At 30.8% G+C, this 18661-nt stretch overlaps 2 protein-coding genes across 17 annotated transcripts in view; one reads left to right on the top strand and one right to left on the bottom strand.

The window, feature by feature from the left end:
* The first annotated feature begins 70 nt into the window (after nucleotides 1-70).
* Nucleotides 71-6591, top strand: LOC111426936 (leucine-rich repeat-containing protein 40-like). Its single transcript, XM_023061844.2, has 8 exons — nucleotides 71-512; nucleotides 570-751; nucleotides 804-1007; nucleotides 2867-2990; nucleotides 3056-3725; nucleotides 3783-3971; nucleotides 4024-4209; nucleotides 4263-6591. Exons 1-8 carry the CDS (start codon nucleotides 353-355, stop codon nucleotides 4366-4368), a joined length of 1821 nt encoding a protein of 606 aa, XP_022917612.2. The 5' UTR covers nucleotides 71-352; the 3' UTR covers nucleotides 4369-6591.
* The window catches only part of LOC111426935 (phosphodiesterase dunce), a 256405-nt gene continuing 242593 nt past the window's right edge, over nucleotides 4850-18661 (bottom strand). For 15 of the 16 annotated variants that reach the window (XM_071194357.1, XM_023061837.2, XM_023061841.2 and 12 more), the window contains 2 exons: nucleotides 6671-6764; nucleotides 4850-6590 (listed from right to left, as the gene is read on the bottom strand). In XM_071194357.1, the coding sequence (XP_071050458.1) occupies nucleotides 5317-6590; nucleotides 6671-6764 (1368 nt within the window). In that variant the 3' untranslated portion in view covers nucleotides 4850-5316. Of the gene's footprint in view, nucleotides 6591-6670; nucleotides 6765-7976; nucleotides 8326-18661 lie in introns of those variants that run through there. The other variant, XM_023061843.2, reaches the window with a different exon arrangement.

Raw genomic sequence — 18661 nt, 5'->3', positions numbered from 1 at the left:
GAAATTTTAGAAGGTTTTGGGTGGGGGTTGAGATAATAAAATAGAGATAAAAAAATTATCTGTTATTAAATGATCAAAATTGTATTGTATTTGATATCAAACGATAAGTTTTTAAGTTATTACATAAAAGGTTATAATATCTAAACAGTAATTAATAAAAGTGCGGCAACATTTTGCTCTGTATCTACTCTATTCTATGTACATGTCAAAATTTTGTGGTTATGTTTGTATAAATTTCAAGGTTATGTTCGTTTAAACCTCCGTCTCAAATTCAAGGTTATGAGAATTAGTAGAATTATGATGATATAATCAGTGCTGCAAATCAATTTACAAATAAACAAGTATAAAAAGGATGGCAAAAGCTTCACAGGTTAAGTCTAGACGTAAACTTCTAAATCCGGTATTTCATTTACAAACGAAAATGGAAGATGATACTCAACTTACAAAGGGAATGATAAAAGTTGTTAGACGAACGGGCCAATTAAATTTATCTGGACGTGGAATGGGCACAGGTAATAATTAATTATATCTAAAAATTAAACCTTTAAATTGTTCTAAATTTGTTTTAGTGCCTTCAACAATGTTTACAATGTACAATGACGATGAAAATATTGTTAGTTATGATTTGGGAAAATCCCCTGACGATGCCTGGTGGAGTTTTAAACCACTTAATTATCTAGATTTAAGTTCAAATACATTACAAGAGATTCCAATTGATATTAAAATGTTTGAAGATTTAACCGTTCTTAATGTAGGAACATAATCAAAACAAAATCAAATTAACTCTAAATTATTGTTTTTAGTTACAAGATAATTGCCTTATAACATTGCCTAAAGAAGTAGGAATGTTGAAAAAACTTACAAAAATTAATTTAAGCCATAATAAAATTACTAATTTACCTGACGAATGCTTTAACTTTCCTGATTTAGTACAATTCAATGTGTCTTATAACAATTTGGAGGAGGTTTCTGCTGAAATTGGAAATTTAGTGATGCTTCAACAGTTGGTAAGAGACTAAAATTGATTATTTTTAAATCTTAAATGTATTTTGATTACTGTAAATTGGTAATTATGTTTTAATATTGCATCATTTTATGAAATAAAAATATATATCAGTAAAAAAGTTTCCACTAAACATATTTTATGGATTTGTTGTAGATTTTCTTTTTATCACTGATAGGGTTTGGGAATTGTTGAATTTGACATCAACCTCAGCACCACTTTCCTTCCTATAAAGATGAAGAAAAGAAAGACTCTTCTTTCTAGCCTTGATTTCTTTTTTGTATATCTAGGTGATGCACTTATAGTCACAAAGAAGAAGAATATTATCTTCATTTGTAAATGTTTTTTGAGAGATTAAGCTCTTATAACATAAACATTCAACCTACAAAATTTGTTTTTGGTTTTGCTGCTTTAGATATTTTAAGTCTCCATATTTCTGCTGAAGGCATTCAGCTTTTGCTACCTAGGGTTAATGCCATAGTAATATTCTTAGGGATGATAAATTTTCATCACAGATTACCAAATATCGCAATCAATTTAACTCCTTTATATCTTCTCTCAAAAACATTTTATTTGCAAAAATTAAGTCAGTCACTTCCTGGAATTTTTATGAAAATCCGTCATTCTTGCACACCCATCTCCACAATCTGCTCTTTCACTGATGATAGTCGCCTCAAGTAAAATGGCTCAATAAAATATGCGATCAGTTTTATCAGAATCTATAAACAATAAAACTGAACCTTAACATTTTTCTCTCAAACATTTAGTTCAAGCCAAATCAATTATTCAACTTTTGGTAGTTAGTTAACTGTTGATAGTTGGATATTTATATTAGTATTAAATTCTTAAGACATTTTTTGCATGGAAGGCAATTTCTGGTTTAGACTGTCCACAAATATTTTTTTTGTTGCTGCAAGTTTGATCTTCAGCTTGTTTAATCTTGAATAGATGGAAGTTTAGAGACGAGTGGCCGGCCAGAAAATCTGAGAGCAAGCTTAAGTGTGCTTTACTGAAGCATAAGACCTAAGAAATATTTTCGATTTGACTATATTAACATTGATTTTGGTCGGTCCTCTCAATCCGGCCCTTGGCTGCTCATAAGAACTCACCGTAATTGAACGTATCACGCGTTGGCCTTTGCTCTCAGCGCTCAAATTGCTCTCAAATTTCAATCGATTTGGCGTTCTAAGCACTATCACCCATTATCAGGGACGACAATTCGAATCAAAACTTCTCTTCTATTTCACATCTCCAAAGCAACAGAATTTTAGAGATCTCACAGTTCCTTGAAAATAGCCATAACTGCCAGACACCAACATTACTAAGTGTAATAACGATCTTCCTTAGGTTCTTTTAGGCCTGAGATTATCTTTTAAGGAAGACCTAGGTTGTATAGCAGGAAAATTGTTCATTAATTAACATGCTCTGGAGTCTGATCTATTGCTTTGAAACCAGTCAATACAGCTTTTCATTTAAAGCAAAAACCATTTGTTCATAACGATTTATTGCGTTCAAATTTTGTTATTCTCAATATTACCGGATTTCAACCCTTTTTAACCCTAAGATATGAAGGCCCACGCAAAAATAATCTGTAATTAACGGTTAACATCGACCTGCATTAAATCTGCATTCCTTTACAGGAAAACGTAGCTTGTCACCCCAGTGTGGTAAAAAGTTCATTTCAATTTTTAAATATGAATTTTTTGACTTTCATGTTCCTCTTTTTATTCATTTTTATAGGAAGGCAAGTGGCTATAGACATATAAAAACAAGAGTGTACTGCTATATACATTATTTATTATTTGCTCCTTCATTGATTAAAATAAAAAGCTTGTTAATAAAAATGCTAATGTGAATTTACAGGATTTATCCCATAATAATTTAACAACATTACCACTGGGATTGGGATATTTGGTTCGCTTAAACGATATAAATTTATCTCATAACAAATTAACAGAATTACCACCAGATATTGTAAGCTTAAGGGGTAAAGTAACAACATTAAAAATTAATCGCCTTGAATAATAATTTTTGGGCTATGCATTATTTTAGCTTTAATAAAATTGGACGTAACACATAACAATTTAAAAAAATTACCGAACGCGATGGGAGAGTTGAGAAAAATGCAAATGTTGCATGCTCAGCATAACGATATTGATGATTTGCCTAACTTCGAAGGTTGTGAACATATCCAAGAAATCCATATGGGAAATAACTTTATCGATTGCGTTCGGAAAGAATTTTGTGAGGATGTAGCAAATTTAAAAATATTGGATTTAAGAGATAACAAAATTAAAGAGTTGCCAAAGGAAATAGCTATGTTGCAACATTTGATTCGGTTGGATTTAACTAATAACGATTTAACCAGCTTGCCAAATACGTTGGGGCTTTTACCGCATTTACAAAACCTTCAAGTTGAAGGGAATGTTTTGAAAAATATACGACAAGATATTATAAAAGGAGGGACGAGTCGAATATTAAAACACTTAAGAGATAAATTGAATGAAGAAGATATGAAAGTTTCACCATCTCACGCTTTTAAACCTTTACCTGTAGAAACTTCGGAATTTCCAAACAAATATGTGATGAGAAATTCTAGATCGTTAAACTTAGGGATGAAAGATTTGACCTCAATTCCAGATACAGTTTTTGAAGATGCTTTAGCTGCAGAGGTGACTATTGTTGATTTGTGTAAAAATAAATTGGCAGTTGTTCCTGAAGGGTACATTTTAATTTATTATAATATAATAAATATGATTTGATTTATGCTTTTATTTAGATTAAAACTGGTTTCACAAAATGTTTCTGAACTGAATTTAAGCGTCAACGTTTTAAAAACTGTTCCTGATTTTTTATGTGATTTCGTCCGGCTTCAATTTATCGATTTTTCACGAAATTGTTTAACTGAGTTACCAGAAAGATTTTCTATATTACCAAATATGCGTGAATTAATTTTATCAAATAATAGGTAATAATGTCATAAAGAAGAAATTGCTCATAAAACATTTTTTTATATTTAGATTTACTTCTGTACCTAATTGCATTTATGCTTTGCAAAACCTGGAAATACTATTAATTTCTGATAATCAGGTCACAAATATAAACGTGGATGGACTAAAACAATTACAAAGGCTTGCAACCCTTGATTTATCAAATAATGATATTGGAACAGTTCCGCCGGAATTGGGAAATATGAAACAATTAAGGTAAATTTACATTTTCTATTTTAACTTGTTAATTGAGTTTTAAATGTTTTTAGACATTTAGAATTAAAAGGAAATAGATTTAGACAACCAAGGTATGCAATTTTAGAACAAGGAACAGATTCAATACTTGCCTATTTAAGAGATAGGATTAGGAAGTAAATTTTCAAAATAAGCCATAAATTTAAATTTTTAAATAGTTCGAGAACTTGCCATTTCAGAAATCTAAATCTAGTTATTTCTAGTCAGAATAAAATGTTGATGAAGTTGTTAATACTTTGATATTATTTTTTTTGTTTATATTTTTGGCAGCTTTGTTATATTTAAGGTGATGCATTTTGATTTTTATTTAATTTGTTGGATTCACTAATACATAGGAGATATTTTTATTTTACTCGATTCATATTGTGTTATTAGATGTAGTTATTAAGAGTTTAGAGTTGGATTAAATACACTGAATTAAGGAGATTGGAATATATTTATTAAGGTCAAATATTTAGCAGTTACATTTATAAGTAGCATGCTTTTGCAGTGTGTGTGTTTTGATCAAGTTTAATAAACATTTTGGAATTAAATAAATAATTATTTATTTTAGTCACCTTTTAAGTTATAATTAGGTTGTAGATATTAAATAAAAAACGAATTTAAAATGGAGAGAGCTTTATTTGTGTAACATAGCTTGACATATGACACGTATTTATCTATACATATATGGGGCTGAGTATTACACTGACAGACATTATGAAATATATACAGATGTTCAGTACTGAGAGCAGGGCACGACTCATTCCTACAAGTAAGGCATAACGAGGGTTCTTGGGAAGGCCAAACAGAACATACACTCCCTTTGGGTTACTTTATTTATTCTTTTTTTTTGTATAGATTTTTTTATTGGTTTGTTTCATAATAATTTACGTGTTGCGGGGATCGGGGATGAACGTGTAAATAACACGTTAAATGAGAGATTCAGTCAGAAGCGATGCGAAGAAAGTGAATGAAGGCCGCGCCAGCGCGGGGTGGCAAGTTCGGGGCGCCAGCGCCTTATTGCCGTACACGCCACCACTGCTGCACCTTTTCGGTCAGCTTCCTGCAGAGGCCCAGCAGCCTCCGTCACATTGGGGCCTCCGCTTCGGCTTCACCTTCTTCAAGCGTCACTTGTAACCTAATCCCGGGCTTTTGAGGGTCCGGCGCCTCCTCCGCTGGCGGACTCGGCGGTATCATGCTTTGGTACCAGTCGCGGTTTTCTTCTAATGTATCCAGGATGTCTTGTGCGTCTGGGTGGACCAAATCTGCCCAAGTCTCCCATAATGGATGAACGATATAGTCGATGAAGCCCACTTGGGTTTTCTCTATAGTCGCGGAGTGTCTATCACACATCGGACTAATATCCATATGGGCTTCCCTCTCTCTATCGCCCTGTCTGAAGAATTCTTCCATTAGGAGATCCACCCACCTCCTGTACAAAGCTAAGGGTTTCGTAGGGTTGCTCAAGTCGGCACAATGAACTAGATTCTCTAATACTTGTATACGATCCGTGTAGTTATCTAGCAATAGAACACCAGAACCGGCTACTTTTTTGGTCTCAACCATCGTCTTTAAATCGGCGAGGAGACTCATGTGCTTTGACATATCAGTACTAAGCACCATATCGATAACCATTTTTCTTACAGTTTGCCTTTGCTTTTTGGCCATGTTGCAGAATATATCGCAACCATCGTTCTGCAAAAGTTTGAACGCAACGGCCAGATGATGATTTTCGAGCACGCTCTCGTCGTTATACATTAAGGCAAGTTCCGAGCTGGAGTTGATGAGAAACTGATTTGTGAGGCCAGGGTGATCAACGTCGTGAATACACGCTGCGAAAAGTGCCGCCATTATTTCCAATGGAGTGAACACCGATTCCAAAGCAGGGGTGTTCAACAAGACGTGGGTACTCTGGGTCACATCGGCAGCATGCATCGAATTGTGAAATGGGTTGTCTTTAACGTAGTGATCTTCGAGTGTCATCATGAAGGTCACGAAGGTCTTTGGCGGGATCATCAGCTGTTTGAGAAGGTCTCTCGAGGTGAAGGTGGTGTAAGCCACACAAGTCAATGGCCGTCCGTTGCTCAGTTCCTCGATCTTGAATATATCGATTCCCCAACGATCGATCTCTATCAAACATTTGCCCAACATATCTTCATGCGGAGTTTCAACACCGTGAACCGGAAGTCTCTCGCCGGTGAAGGAATTCGTGTGACACAACGGCTTTCTATTAATGCCAGATATTTGGGACATCGTTGTGTGAGGACCCCTTGGCCTTTCTTTACGTGGTACTGCTTTTGAAACATTCTCGCTACCTTCATCAATTCGCAAAGATGGTATATCCAATTCTTGTTGTTTATCTAATAAATAAAATGGAAATTAATAAAAATTTGTTCATGTTGCTTTATTTTGTTTCTTATTTTGGCAATAGTTTACTCACCAAGAAATGTGGAGCAGATATATTCAGATATTTGGTTGCCAGATTTGCTGGATTCTGAGAAATGGGACAGTTCCTTGTTTAGCATACGTTTGAACTGTAACAAAATGGAAAAATCCATTAATATTAATGTGTCGGTACATTTAGGGTGATAATGTATGCAGTTATGCAGGGATAATAAATCATCATAAAACGTAACTGTCGGCAGTAAACAATCAAAGATGGTAGTTGAGGCACGAGGTGTGTGGGCGACGAATAACTTTAAACGGCTACGGTAGTCGACAAAAACACATTATGCAAAACTGAACAATCAACGCTTCGGCTACGTTCTAAAGTAATTGCATTTTTGCCGTACAAGTTTAACGTTTGTAAACATCATCCTAAAAGTACCAATTAAACTTTTAATTAAATCGAAAGATTCTAACTTTTTTACGAAGTTATACTCTGGGGACTAGAGAGTATCTTTTCGTGCACTTGATAGATTTCAGAAAAGCTTAGAGTAAGGCATATTGGAATATCGAGGGTCATTCAAAAGAACCTTTTAGATGCTTAGGGTTGCTGGACGATGAATACATCAATTTTTATATCTTTTATTAAAAAAAATGCCACCTTTATAATAATCGACTGTGTGCAATTTTTGGCATCTTAGACTTCATATGGAAAAAAATAAGTGATAAGCACACAAGATTAATAAATGTTTTAAAGCGTGCGCAAATGGAATACTATCTTATCATGTCTAATTATTTTGAATATTTTTCTTGCCCCTCTGATAATACATGTTAAAGGCTTAAAGGCCTTACATTTATGGGTACTCAATTAAAAACAATTGGAGGTAATAAAAGCGATTTGTGCTATCTATTTTTAGTTAATCGTTTAATAGAACAACGTTGGCGTTTGTAAAATGCCAATTCATTTAGTGCAAAAGATATAAATAAAATTGAATAATTTTTTTGTATTCTTTTATCTATAAGTTAGGTTAAATTTTCTTTCTTTTCTATCAATACCAACGAACTATGATAACTATCGACAACAAAGATTGAATAAAATTATCTCGAGAATCGTGATTAAGTTACATCATAAGAGCAAGGTTAACTATACCTCGAGAGGAAAACCGAGCAATGTGAAGGCTAAAGACAAAAGTAATGTGCTTTATTGCTGGGTAACATGATAGTCGCCCAACAGGTTGTTTCAGAATCGTTTGTCCTTAAGACGTCAGTAATTGGTACTCGCATCATTGGAACTTATTCTCTCAGTCCAATAAAATGCTTAAGATACAATCGAAAAATACAAAGAATCCTTTTATATTCACCTTAATTTCAGCTACAGCAGCCGAAATCGCTATATCAGCCATTATTGAAAGCCACGGTACGTTATCGAATAGTTTTTCCGAAGACGGTGGTATCCTATCGATGATATCCTCATCCGGAGATGCCATTCTTTTGCGCAGAGCAGACTTATCGTCAGTGTACATTTCCGCACAAAACAGTTTTTGAATTATTTTTTTGAGAAGTTTTTGAATAATGTCTAGATAAAACCGAACTTTTATTTTTAAAGAAAAAATACAAATAGAAGTCACTTTATTAAATTATCACAGTGGAAACTGATCTAATCGTCGTTGTACGACCGACTATATCCTATCGCACTGAGATGGTTGAAGTGTACTGAGCGTGAACGGGAAACGCGATCGACTTAAATATGCGCTTTGAGCGGGCATGGTGGGCGACAGAGAGAGACTCAAACCGATACGCAGCTTGCGTTTCAGGAAAACCGTTTAAATGCTCGATACTGGGTACATTTGAATCACGTAGCTAAACGTATTGGCACTATTCGTATATTCCTAAGTATACCTGTTTGGATAATTGGTTGTAACTTGGGAAATACTATTCAATTATGATGATACAAGGAAATTTTCTTTTTTAATTTGGAAAATAATCTCCTTTCTTTTTATATTTATATATTATATGAAGTGATTCCTGTCTAAATTAAAAGAATATAAGTATCAATAACACTTCTCATTTTATGTGAAATTAAAAACACCACTTATGCACTATAAATCTCATTGTATTAATAAGTAACGAAAGTGAGTATTCATGTATTTAAAATTTTAAAATTATTATGAATTATTTAAGTTGTTGTTTATAATAGAATGAAGTGAATTAATTAAATTATATTTGTTACTTTATCTTAAGTGCCAAGTAAAGGATTTTATTTTAATTACAGTTTCATTGACGTCAGAAATGTTGAGTTGGTGAATACAGATGCACAACTACATCAAGTAATTTATAATTTTCTTAAGCTGTTTCTATATTAAGAAAGCTTATTGAAATTATTTCAAGCAGCTGTACTCTTAATGTAAGGATATATTTGAAACGTATTTTTTTCTTTTAACATTGTCACCTTATTCGATAATTGAATGCTGTGAATTTAATCAACTGAGATTCAATTGATTGTTGATTTGTTTTTAATCGTGAAATGTTTCAAGAAATATTTTCCAGGCTACAAAAAAGTCTTAGTTAATCTTAAAATTTTGTTTACCCAATATTTTTTTCTATTTTTCACTCCATGTTTCAAGAAAATTTAAGTAACTTAATTTATTCTAAAGCTTTTAAAACTATACATTTTGTAGTAAACAATTTTTTTACCACAAAAGAAAATTCCCCGTTACTTGGCATGTTTTTAAATTATTGCGTTTGGATTCCTACTAAGAAGATTTGCACGAAAATTATTTATAAAACTGTCTAAAAGGTTATGATAAAATGAAGTAAATTAAATAGATTGTGATTGTTTAATCTGAGTACATTTAAGTACATTAACAACAATGTATGTATATTTAAGTGAAAATTAATTGGGAAGTAGTACCAAACAACGAGAAATTTCTTTTTACGGAAAAAATATGTTTACCACAAAAATATACTTATAAAAATATTCTTTTAAAAGCTTTTCAAATTTTTCATGGAACATGGGAATGAAAAATAAAAGAAATATGGCGTAAACAAAATTTTAAGATTGATAAAGAATTGTTTGTAGCGTAGAAAATATGCAATAATTGAATGAGAGTTTTCCCAACAAAAATTCGAAAAGCTATTAAAAGAATATTTTTATATTTTTGTGGTAAACACATTTTTTCCGTAAAAGGAAATTCCTCGTTGTTTGGCACTGCTTCCCAATTAATTTTTACTTAAGTATATATTGTTGTTATTTTAAAATAAAAGTGTAGAATATATATCATAACTACGTCATTAAATCATTATATGAATTAAAATCGGTGCTCTTAATTTATCGTAAACATAAAAATACATTCTTTCAAAGCTTAGTTTTAAAGCTCCAGAGGGTTCAAGTGTAAAATATATAGGATTGTATCTTGTATGACTTGTTGAAGACTTTTTTGTCGAAAAGACTTAATATGTGACAGCTATATCTCATTAGCTCCTTACAAATAATACATAAGGATTTATTGTTTTATACAGTTATAAAGTAAGAAAAATTTCTGCCTTCTCCTTAAACTACTTCACCACTAATGCAAATTGATCTCAACTACTACGTATGTTGTTGATACGACTTGGTCAAGTTGTTTTAACATATTTTCATTCACCACATAAATATTTAAATGTTTTGCATAATAAAATTATGTAAGCTGAAGTTTATCTCTTGTCAGGTCAGTGCTGAAGGCTCGTTAAAGGTGTTGAACCATTACTGATACTAAATTAAACAAACGTTGGCAGACCACAAAGCATCATGGAATACTTGTAGAATTACATTGTGAAAATCGCAATTCCATCCAAAATATTTCCTGTATTGCCAGATTACCAAAGGTGTCGGATTGCATCCATAAATAACAATTGAAAATTTTGCTATAAATCTTACATAACATTAGTGACATCTTCTTACTAATTTTTATCTTTTTGATAAAAGTGAACTATCTAGAAGTGGTTTGATAATGTCTAAGAGGATATATTGCCTATTATCTTTCCTACAACTCCGAAATTCAGAGGGATTTTTTCTTTATGCATATCACCATTCTTTACTGATAAATTGTAACTGAAAATTTTCGCGGACAAAATTATTTCGTCAAATTAGTAGTCCTTTTTGTTGTTTATATTTTTCAGAGCTTTCTATATCTTGCTTGTGAGCTATCTTGCTTTGGATAGGATTTTACAAATTGTTTGCATCATGTCCTATTATTATTTAGACGTCTTATTTTTGAATTTCATTTCCATAAACTTTTTCCAGAAGTTCAGCAACATCAAATATATTTATTAGTCCTCCACCATTTCATGGTGTGGAGCATTCTTGTCTTTTACGATTAGCCGAGTAGCAGTTGAAGAGGAGTTTTTTCAAACTTCATTGATTGTTCAACATTCTAAGGTACAAGGAAAAATAGTGCCAAGCTGCTTTTGATGTTGACTTTATGGTAATATTATGACAAATTTCTGATTATGTAAACACCTCTATTTGCTTCTCCCTATTTGGAGTAAAATCATCTCAATATCGCAGTTTCTTTGTCATTAACTTTCCATATGTTTAAATAGTTTGGCATTGCTAAACACAGCGGCATTAAGATTGTCAAAAAAATATTTTCTATTGTAGAGTTAAAAGAAAATTTTTAGTTTGCTTTGAGTTGCCCAATAACGGAAGTATTTTGGATCGTATGTAAACATTTATAAGTTTTTAGTGACTACAACTTTAATTGTTTTCAATTAATGTTTTTAGAAAATTACTAATGAAACATGACTAATGTTTAGGGACCCGACAAAGAAGACATTTTTAGAGTTTTACAAACACTTTTCTGACTCACGTTTTTAAACGTCATTAAAATTTTCTATGAGAAAATAGTTAAGTTAAAAAATCCTTTTTTATACACCTCAGACGAATTGTTATTTTGTGTCAATCGCTTTTATATAGAGAAAATCATTTTTAAATGAAAGTCATTAGAAACTACCCACATGTGCGTAATTATTTATAAACTATTACGGTTTTTTTAAGTTTCACATTATGTCTAAACATGTTTACTTGGTATTTCTTTTCATTATCATAACCATCAATTAACTTGTTTTTTCTTTTTTATTAAAAAATAAAAATATTTTGACGGAAAAAACCATAATTTTATTTTAATTTAAAAATATTTAAATTAATTAAGGTAAAGTTTCCGTTTTAAACAATACGCAGTTAATAAATTGGATAATAACAAAATTAATTTTTGAGTGGCAGGTACAATTATCTATTGAAAAATATATGAAATACAAAGAAAAAAATCATAACAACAAGATAGATTATTACATGATAACACTTTTCGATTTCTCGTAAAATGAAAGAAAATATTTATTTTTTTTGTTATAAATTCGCAAAAGCATATTTCGAGGATAACTTTTCAACAACTATCCAATTTAGTTTATACGAATAATTCGAAAATAACATTTCGCGAAAACGTCACAGTAACGTTTAGATTTCAAGAAAGGCTCGTAAATTTAGAACACCGCAAAACCAAGAAATTTTTAAGTGACTCAAATTTTAAGTAAAACGCTTTAAATCTTATGTGAAAAAACCTTGAGGGTTTTTTTTATACTCACAATCAAGGAGTAAATAAAATCGGGGACAGTTAAAAAACGTTTAAAAATTCCTACTTGTTTCTCTTTAATTGGCAATACTCAATTATCGAAGTATAATAACCGATAGTTATTTTATTACTAATGTACAAAATTTCCAATACAAAAACCTCGATTAAAGGTTAAAAATAAGTAAACATTTTAATTATTATAAAAAGATTAATTATGAAAATTTGGATGTTATCATATGATTTATGTAAAGCCTTAAATTACGGGTATTTTTGTTGTTTTTTAAACATCTAGCTGTATTATTGTTTTTTATTAAACGCGTGATTTTTCTGTTATTCTAATTATTATGCCAAGTAAGTATCATTAATTTGCGACTTTATTCTAACTGTAACAATAACAGGAAAATAGATAATATTGGCTGGGCGTGATTTTTACGTCACTTTAAAATTCATTTTGGCAAAAACATAGCGTTCTATAACAATTAATCTTGTAGATTTTGTGTACAAGGTGATTTAGCTAAGATATTAAATTTAGTTACGTTAAATCACCCATAATTATGAAGAATAAATGTCAGAACAAGATTTTTTTATGGGATTTAATTAAAAAACAAATCATATTTTATTACATAATTCCTGGGACATTTAAATTACAGATTCCCGTTATTTATGTACACTGAGTTCATAATATGTTAAATTCTGCATCAATTAAAACCTTGTTAGTGATTATTAAATATAAACTTATAATGCAGGTGTTTTAATGTCTGGAGGCTAAAAAAATGTATATTTGAGATATTGTTCATAAATTATAATAGTTTTTTATCAAATCGTTTATTTTTATGTAACTTACTCATCTGGAATTAAGATTATATATTATTTATAGGTTTTGTCTGCTTTCCAAGGATAAAATTAATCTTCATTGTTCTCTTACATTGAAATGCATAATCATATTTCATAAAATAATAACGATAAAGAAAATCCTATTTATCTATAAACACATGTTGAAAATATTGGTTAAAAAATAGTCGTTTTTTTCACCTTGAGTAAAATGAAGAAATCTATTAACTCCAATTTTGTAGAATAAGCACTCAAGATCATGACATTCTTTTATGGCACATAATAAATGTTTTCGTTTTCTCATTAAAATCGTGATTCGGAGGCTTTCTTTTTATAAAAAAAAAGTTGTGGGATTGTTTACTTAATCCAAAGAGCGGACATATGTGTTAAAACCATTACATGCACTTGATAAACGTTAAGCGTACCCGTTTAGTTTCGTTGACCCTAATTTTTCACTTCTTTAGTAACTTCCCATCATCATCTCATGATCGTAAGTATGTATGTACGCAATTTGTAAATCTTGCGCAGTAAAAGTTCGGTAAATACAGTACGCAATATATTTACATTGTCAATTAGCGTGCACGTTATTCGTAGTAAATTAAAAAGGAGAAAAGGTAATTTGTAAATTTATGTTCGTGCCGTGATAAGTGAACGCATAAATTTTGCAAGAAGTCTTTATGCACAAAAATCGCATTGTGTATTTTACATGTATCAAAATGATAAATTGCAAAAAAAAATGTTATTTCAAAAATAGAAGTTCAACCGTGAACTGTTCACGATTAATAATTTTTATCTGAGTAAACATTTTCTGATATCTTAAACAGTATGTGGAATAAAACTAATTGTAACATTCAATGTTACCGTTGTCAATATCAAAAAACAGCTTCGATTATAAAATGTGGAACGTTAGAGGTCATGGTCTTTTATAATTAATAAACGATAATTCAACTTTTAATAAAATCCAAATTTGTGCATACTTTATATTTTGCAAGTTTTAAAATCAATAATTATTAATTTGTAACATTTTTAGTAATGTTTTTGATATTATTATTATTATTAGTAATTACGATGTGATTTTTTTAATAACTTCTATTGATTTTGAATAAAATTAAATTTAATCACCTCTATATGATTTACATAATTAACTTATAACAATTAACCCAATTATTCGCACAATAATATTATTCATAAACTAGCCTAAAATATTTATTCAGAATTTCTAAATCTCCATAAAGTCCATGAGTCCATTTTTTCCTGAGTCGTTTCGACCAGCTTAATACCACATTTAAGACAAAGTGGCAATTGTCCCGGTTGAAACATTTTGTCTTTGCCTAAATCGGATATCATGCATTGACGGTGTGATAAGGAGAGCTTGTTCAGTATATCACGCCTCAGAGCATTAATACTGTCATATAGGACTGACATCACCTTTTTTGTTATATTACCTTATTTAATGCATTAACAGTTTCATTGAGGTCCTTATCGTGCTTATCTAAATGCGATTTAGCATTGTCTTGTTGATTGGAACGAGGCCATATAGCTTGGTAGGGAAAAGTTAGTTCACTATAATATTTCTATGTTCATCTTTATCCGTATATTCAATCACTTATCTATGTAAAATTCCAGTTGGACGGATATTACTTTTACATTTAGCTGGTTGTTATAAAACAGGAAGTGAGGTTACGAGATGTCACGGATAACATTATGCTTTTTAAACTATTTGTTAATTTAAAACAATATTTTAAGAAACAATTTATATAAATGAGGAAGAGCAAGGAAGGTTTAACGCCTTTTTGACGAAGTTGCAACAGATTCTGAACCTGAGTCAAATGATGACGAATCAAGACTGCTAGACTCTTCTGAACAGAACTTCTCAGAAGTAGAAGATTACTTCTGGATACAACCAACGACACAAATGCCGTATTTATTTGGGAAAGATGGAGGAAATAATCTCGTTCCATGTTTACTAGGTCCAAAAGGTGATATTCGAAGAATTGTAGAATGTATGTACTAACAAATTTATATCCATGCAGTCATGTGACACAACAAAAAAAAAGCACTGTTAGACCTATTGACTTGGTCTTGCTATATGTATCCGGAGCTAACAAAAGTAATCATCAAAATGCACAAGATTTTATAGGGCGGACGGTAGGTTCCAGCAGTTTTTCTTTAGACACGTACGTTTTGATGATAACACTATTCGACATGAGAGAGAAAGTATACATTAACTGCAATTTGAACCCTCCAAGAAGTGGAGGCTTTTTGAAGTAACTTTTATATAAAAATACAGAATTTTTAAATTAAAATTTTTGTTAATAAAAATTTTTAAATTCAAGCAAAATTATATTATTAAACTTTAAAAAAATATATTATCTTGCTGAATAAGTGTGAATTATAAAAATTAATATACATCCCACATAAGGTCACATATGGTAAATTCTTAGAATCTCGCGGATCTGTTGATTCCAAATCTAGGCTCGATTCACATATTCGTATTGCTGATTATAATGACTCATTGACCCGACCACAATGTGGGCGAACGCTTACTTGTTTACCCATAACAGTTCCAAATCAGGTGCTTACGGCGAATATCGACGATACTCTATATTGAAATTCGACACAAACAACAATATTTGTCATGCAAGTTGTACATTCATAGTAATTTGGAACGGTACTAATTATTATATTATGAAGGTACCTGTTTTCACTCATGTAAATTAATACCTATCGGGTCTAACTAATTGACCCAGATACAATTTTTTAGCGCCAAGGTTGTCGTGCATCTAGTGTAAAAACAAATTAAAGATTAATTGCACTTAAACAATTTTCGTTGTTTTTTCCCAATTATGATTACCAAGTATTTTTATTGCAAAATCCTTCATTATGTAGATTTCCAATATTTTTTGCTATTTTATTTTTTTAATTTCAGTCAACGATTGAAATGAGTATCTTGATGTCAATGGATATCTAGTAAATGACGAGCAATTTTGTACGAGTGTCTAGGTTGAGCTTTAACCTTGTTATATTATTCTACCTACATATTTATTAAATGTCAAGAATGTAACTATATGTTCCGTCTAGCCAACCCGGGTTAAGTTGGCAATTACTAAAATATGTAACGTTTATTAACCTTAATTACAACTCGCTTATTTGCGGTTAGTAACCGTTCTATAAACGGATCTTGTATTACATATTGATCGCTAAAAAAAGCCCAATGGCCTTTGGTAAATATTTTGTGCGGTGTCGCGAAATCGTTGTAGACATTGTGACGTTCCATTAGCACGATTACGAATCAATTGCAATCAATTAGTGGTTAGTTATCAAGATTTAGGATGCTAAATTGGAGACATTTTAGAATAACTTTTTCCAACATCAATTGGGTATTAAACTTTTTTGTTTCTATCATCATCTAAAGTGGTGATGATAGAAACATTTGTACATTTCATTTAGTTTAGTATACTCGATTTATTTTTGGTTGTAATGGTAGGAACAAAGAATTTAGTTTATACAGGAATTAATAATATTTAGCACCCAAATAAGATGATAGATATATGGAGTGAGGTTCAAGGTTAAAAAATACAATTGTTATTACAGACTTTAATAATTTTCAAAATATATCGTAAATTTTTAAAAGATTTTACATTCACTTAATATATCAGGTGTAATTTATCTTAATTTTCACTGTAATAAAAGTAAATTATGGTGTAATACACAGAAATAAAATCAATTAAATCTGAAGACAAAGATTACTACGGAGTAGCTGAAGTATTTATTTCGAGTGTGTCATTAATGAAAGTAACAGAGCACTTTGTATACTATAATAGTATACTATTCTGGAGATAAATATTTGCCATGTTAATAATCTATAGATTAACATGGTAGAATATTCCAAACTGAATTAGTACTCCATAATAGCACTAATACCACATAATAGAACTTCGTAGTAACAGAGCTATCCGAAGTAGGAGATGACTCCGCAAATAGCAAAGTACTTCATATTAGAAGAGTATTTCAGAATAATAGAGAAGTGCAAAATAGCAGAGAATTTCAAAATAGCAAAAAGCTACAAATTTGTAGAATACTCCATAATGGATAACTTTGGAATAACAGAATTGTAGAGTGTTGTAGAGTAACAAATTGCTCTTGCGTGTTAAAGTACTCTGGCGTAGAGTAATACCTCAAAGAAATAAAGTACTCTTGCAATTCTTAGTAGTACAGAAGAAGAATTCTGAACATTACAGGAGAAATGAACTCAAAAAGACTAGCAGAGTACTCCAAATTAGCAAAATACACCATATTAATAGAATATTCTAAACTAGAAAAGTACTCCATAACAGCAGAATATTCCAGAATAACAAAGGTGTTCATAGTAATATATAACTGCAGAATAGAAGAGTACGTCAAAATAGCAGAGTACTCTAAATTAATAATATACACAAAAGGTACAAAAGTCTCTTTGAATCCCAACGCATTTCTAAATTTTTTTCCGTTTACTTTAATGGATTAATTAATTAGTTAATATTTTGTATGCGAATAGTTATTTATTTTCACATAGACAATAACGCACTTTAAAAAAAAATTCGATAAAATTATTATATTATTTGGTAATCCCAGTATTTTGATTATTAATATATAATTCATATTATGATTCATAGTTTTTGGTGGTATTTTACAATCTGATTTTGATAAATTATCTAAATCTAAAGTGTTAAGACTAATCCCGGTCAATGTCCTAAGTATAACTAAAATAGAGTAGTTGAAATTAATAATTTTGATGGATTATTTATGAGATAAATATTTCTAGGTAACGAATTACTATATTCGTGGAATAACAACGAAATAATTTATGAGTAACATAGCAAAAACAGCACGGATATTAAAAAGAGAACAATACGTATGTTACAATTATATGAATGTGCTGTAATGTTTATCTAATACCTGTCAACACATGTTGTGTTGTTGAGATGTGGTGAAAGCTTTGCACATTGCGAATGAAAAGGTGCGTCAGAATTGAAACACATCGATTGATTTACGGCGGTATTTTTAGCGACGCGAAATAATATTACACGATGTTGAACAACCTGTCTGCGGAAAGTTTGATTATATTAAAGTTGTCAATGTCTTTTGTCTACATTCATTTGGTGAAAGAATAAAAATAACTTGGGTTATTGTTACAAGACTGCACCATTCTACTGAGTTAACGTGAAGCGGTCATTTCTATTTTGGTTATTATTTTTTAAGATCTTTGTAAATGTTTGACTTTTATAAATTTTCCAATTCTCTATTTTTCTTACACCTGTCTAAAAGCTGGTAAGTATATTTATTCATCTTGTATTTTGAAAAATTCATAAAAAGGAAAACCCAGTTAAAACACGTTAATGTTTAATAGAACGAATTTTATGAGCATCTAGCGGTTTTTCTAGATATTTTCGTACGCCTTTAAGATTTTCAGTAATAAACTCAGCAAGGTAACGACAACACACACTGCTATGTACTTGACGGTGTTGACGTGATTCCGTGAAAACGCGAAAGGAATCGTTAAATTTTCAAGGGGAAATTTTTTATTATAAAGCCGAACGCCAAAACGGTCTTTCTAGTAATAAACTTTT

The sequence above is a fragment of the Onthophagus taurus genome, chromosome 2 (genome assembly GCF_036711975.1).
Source record: "Onthophagus taurus isolate NC chromosome 2, IU_Otau_3.0, whole genome shotgun sequence".
Lineage (NCBI taxonomy): Eukaryota > Metazoa > Arthropoda > Insecta > Coleoptera > Scarabaeidae > Onthophagus > Onthophagus taurus.
Note: the sequence above shows the minus strand (reverse complement) of the source record. Positions and strands in the feature narration are given on the sequence as shown.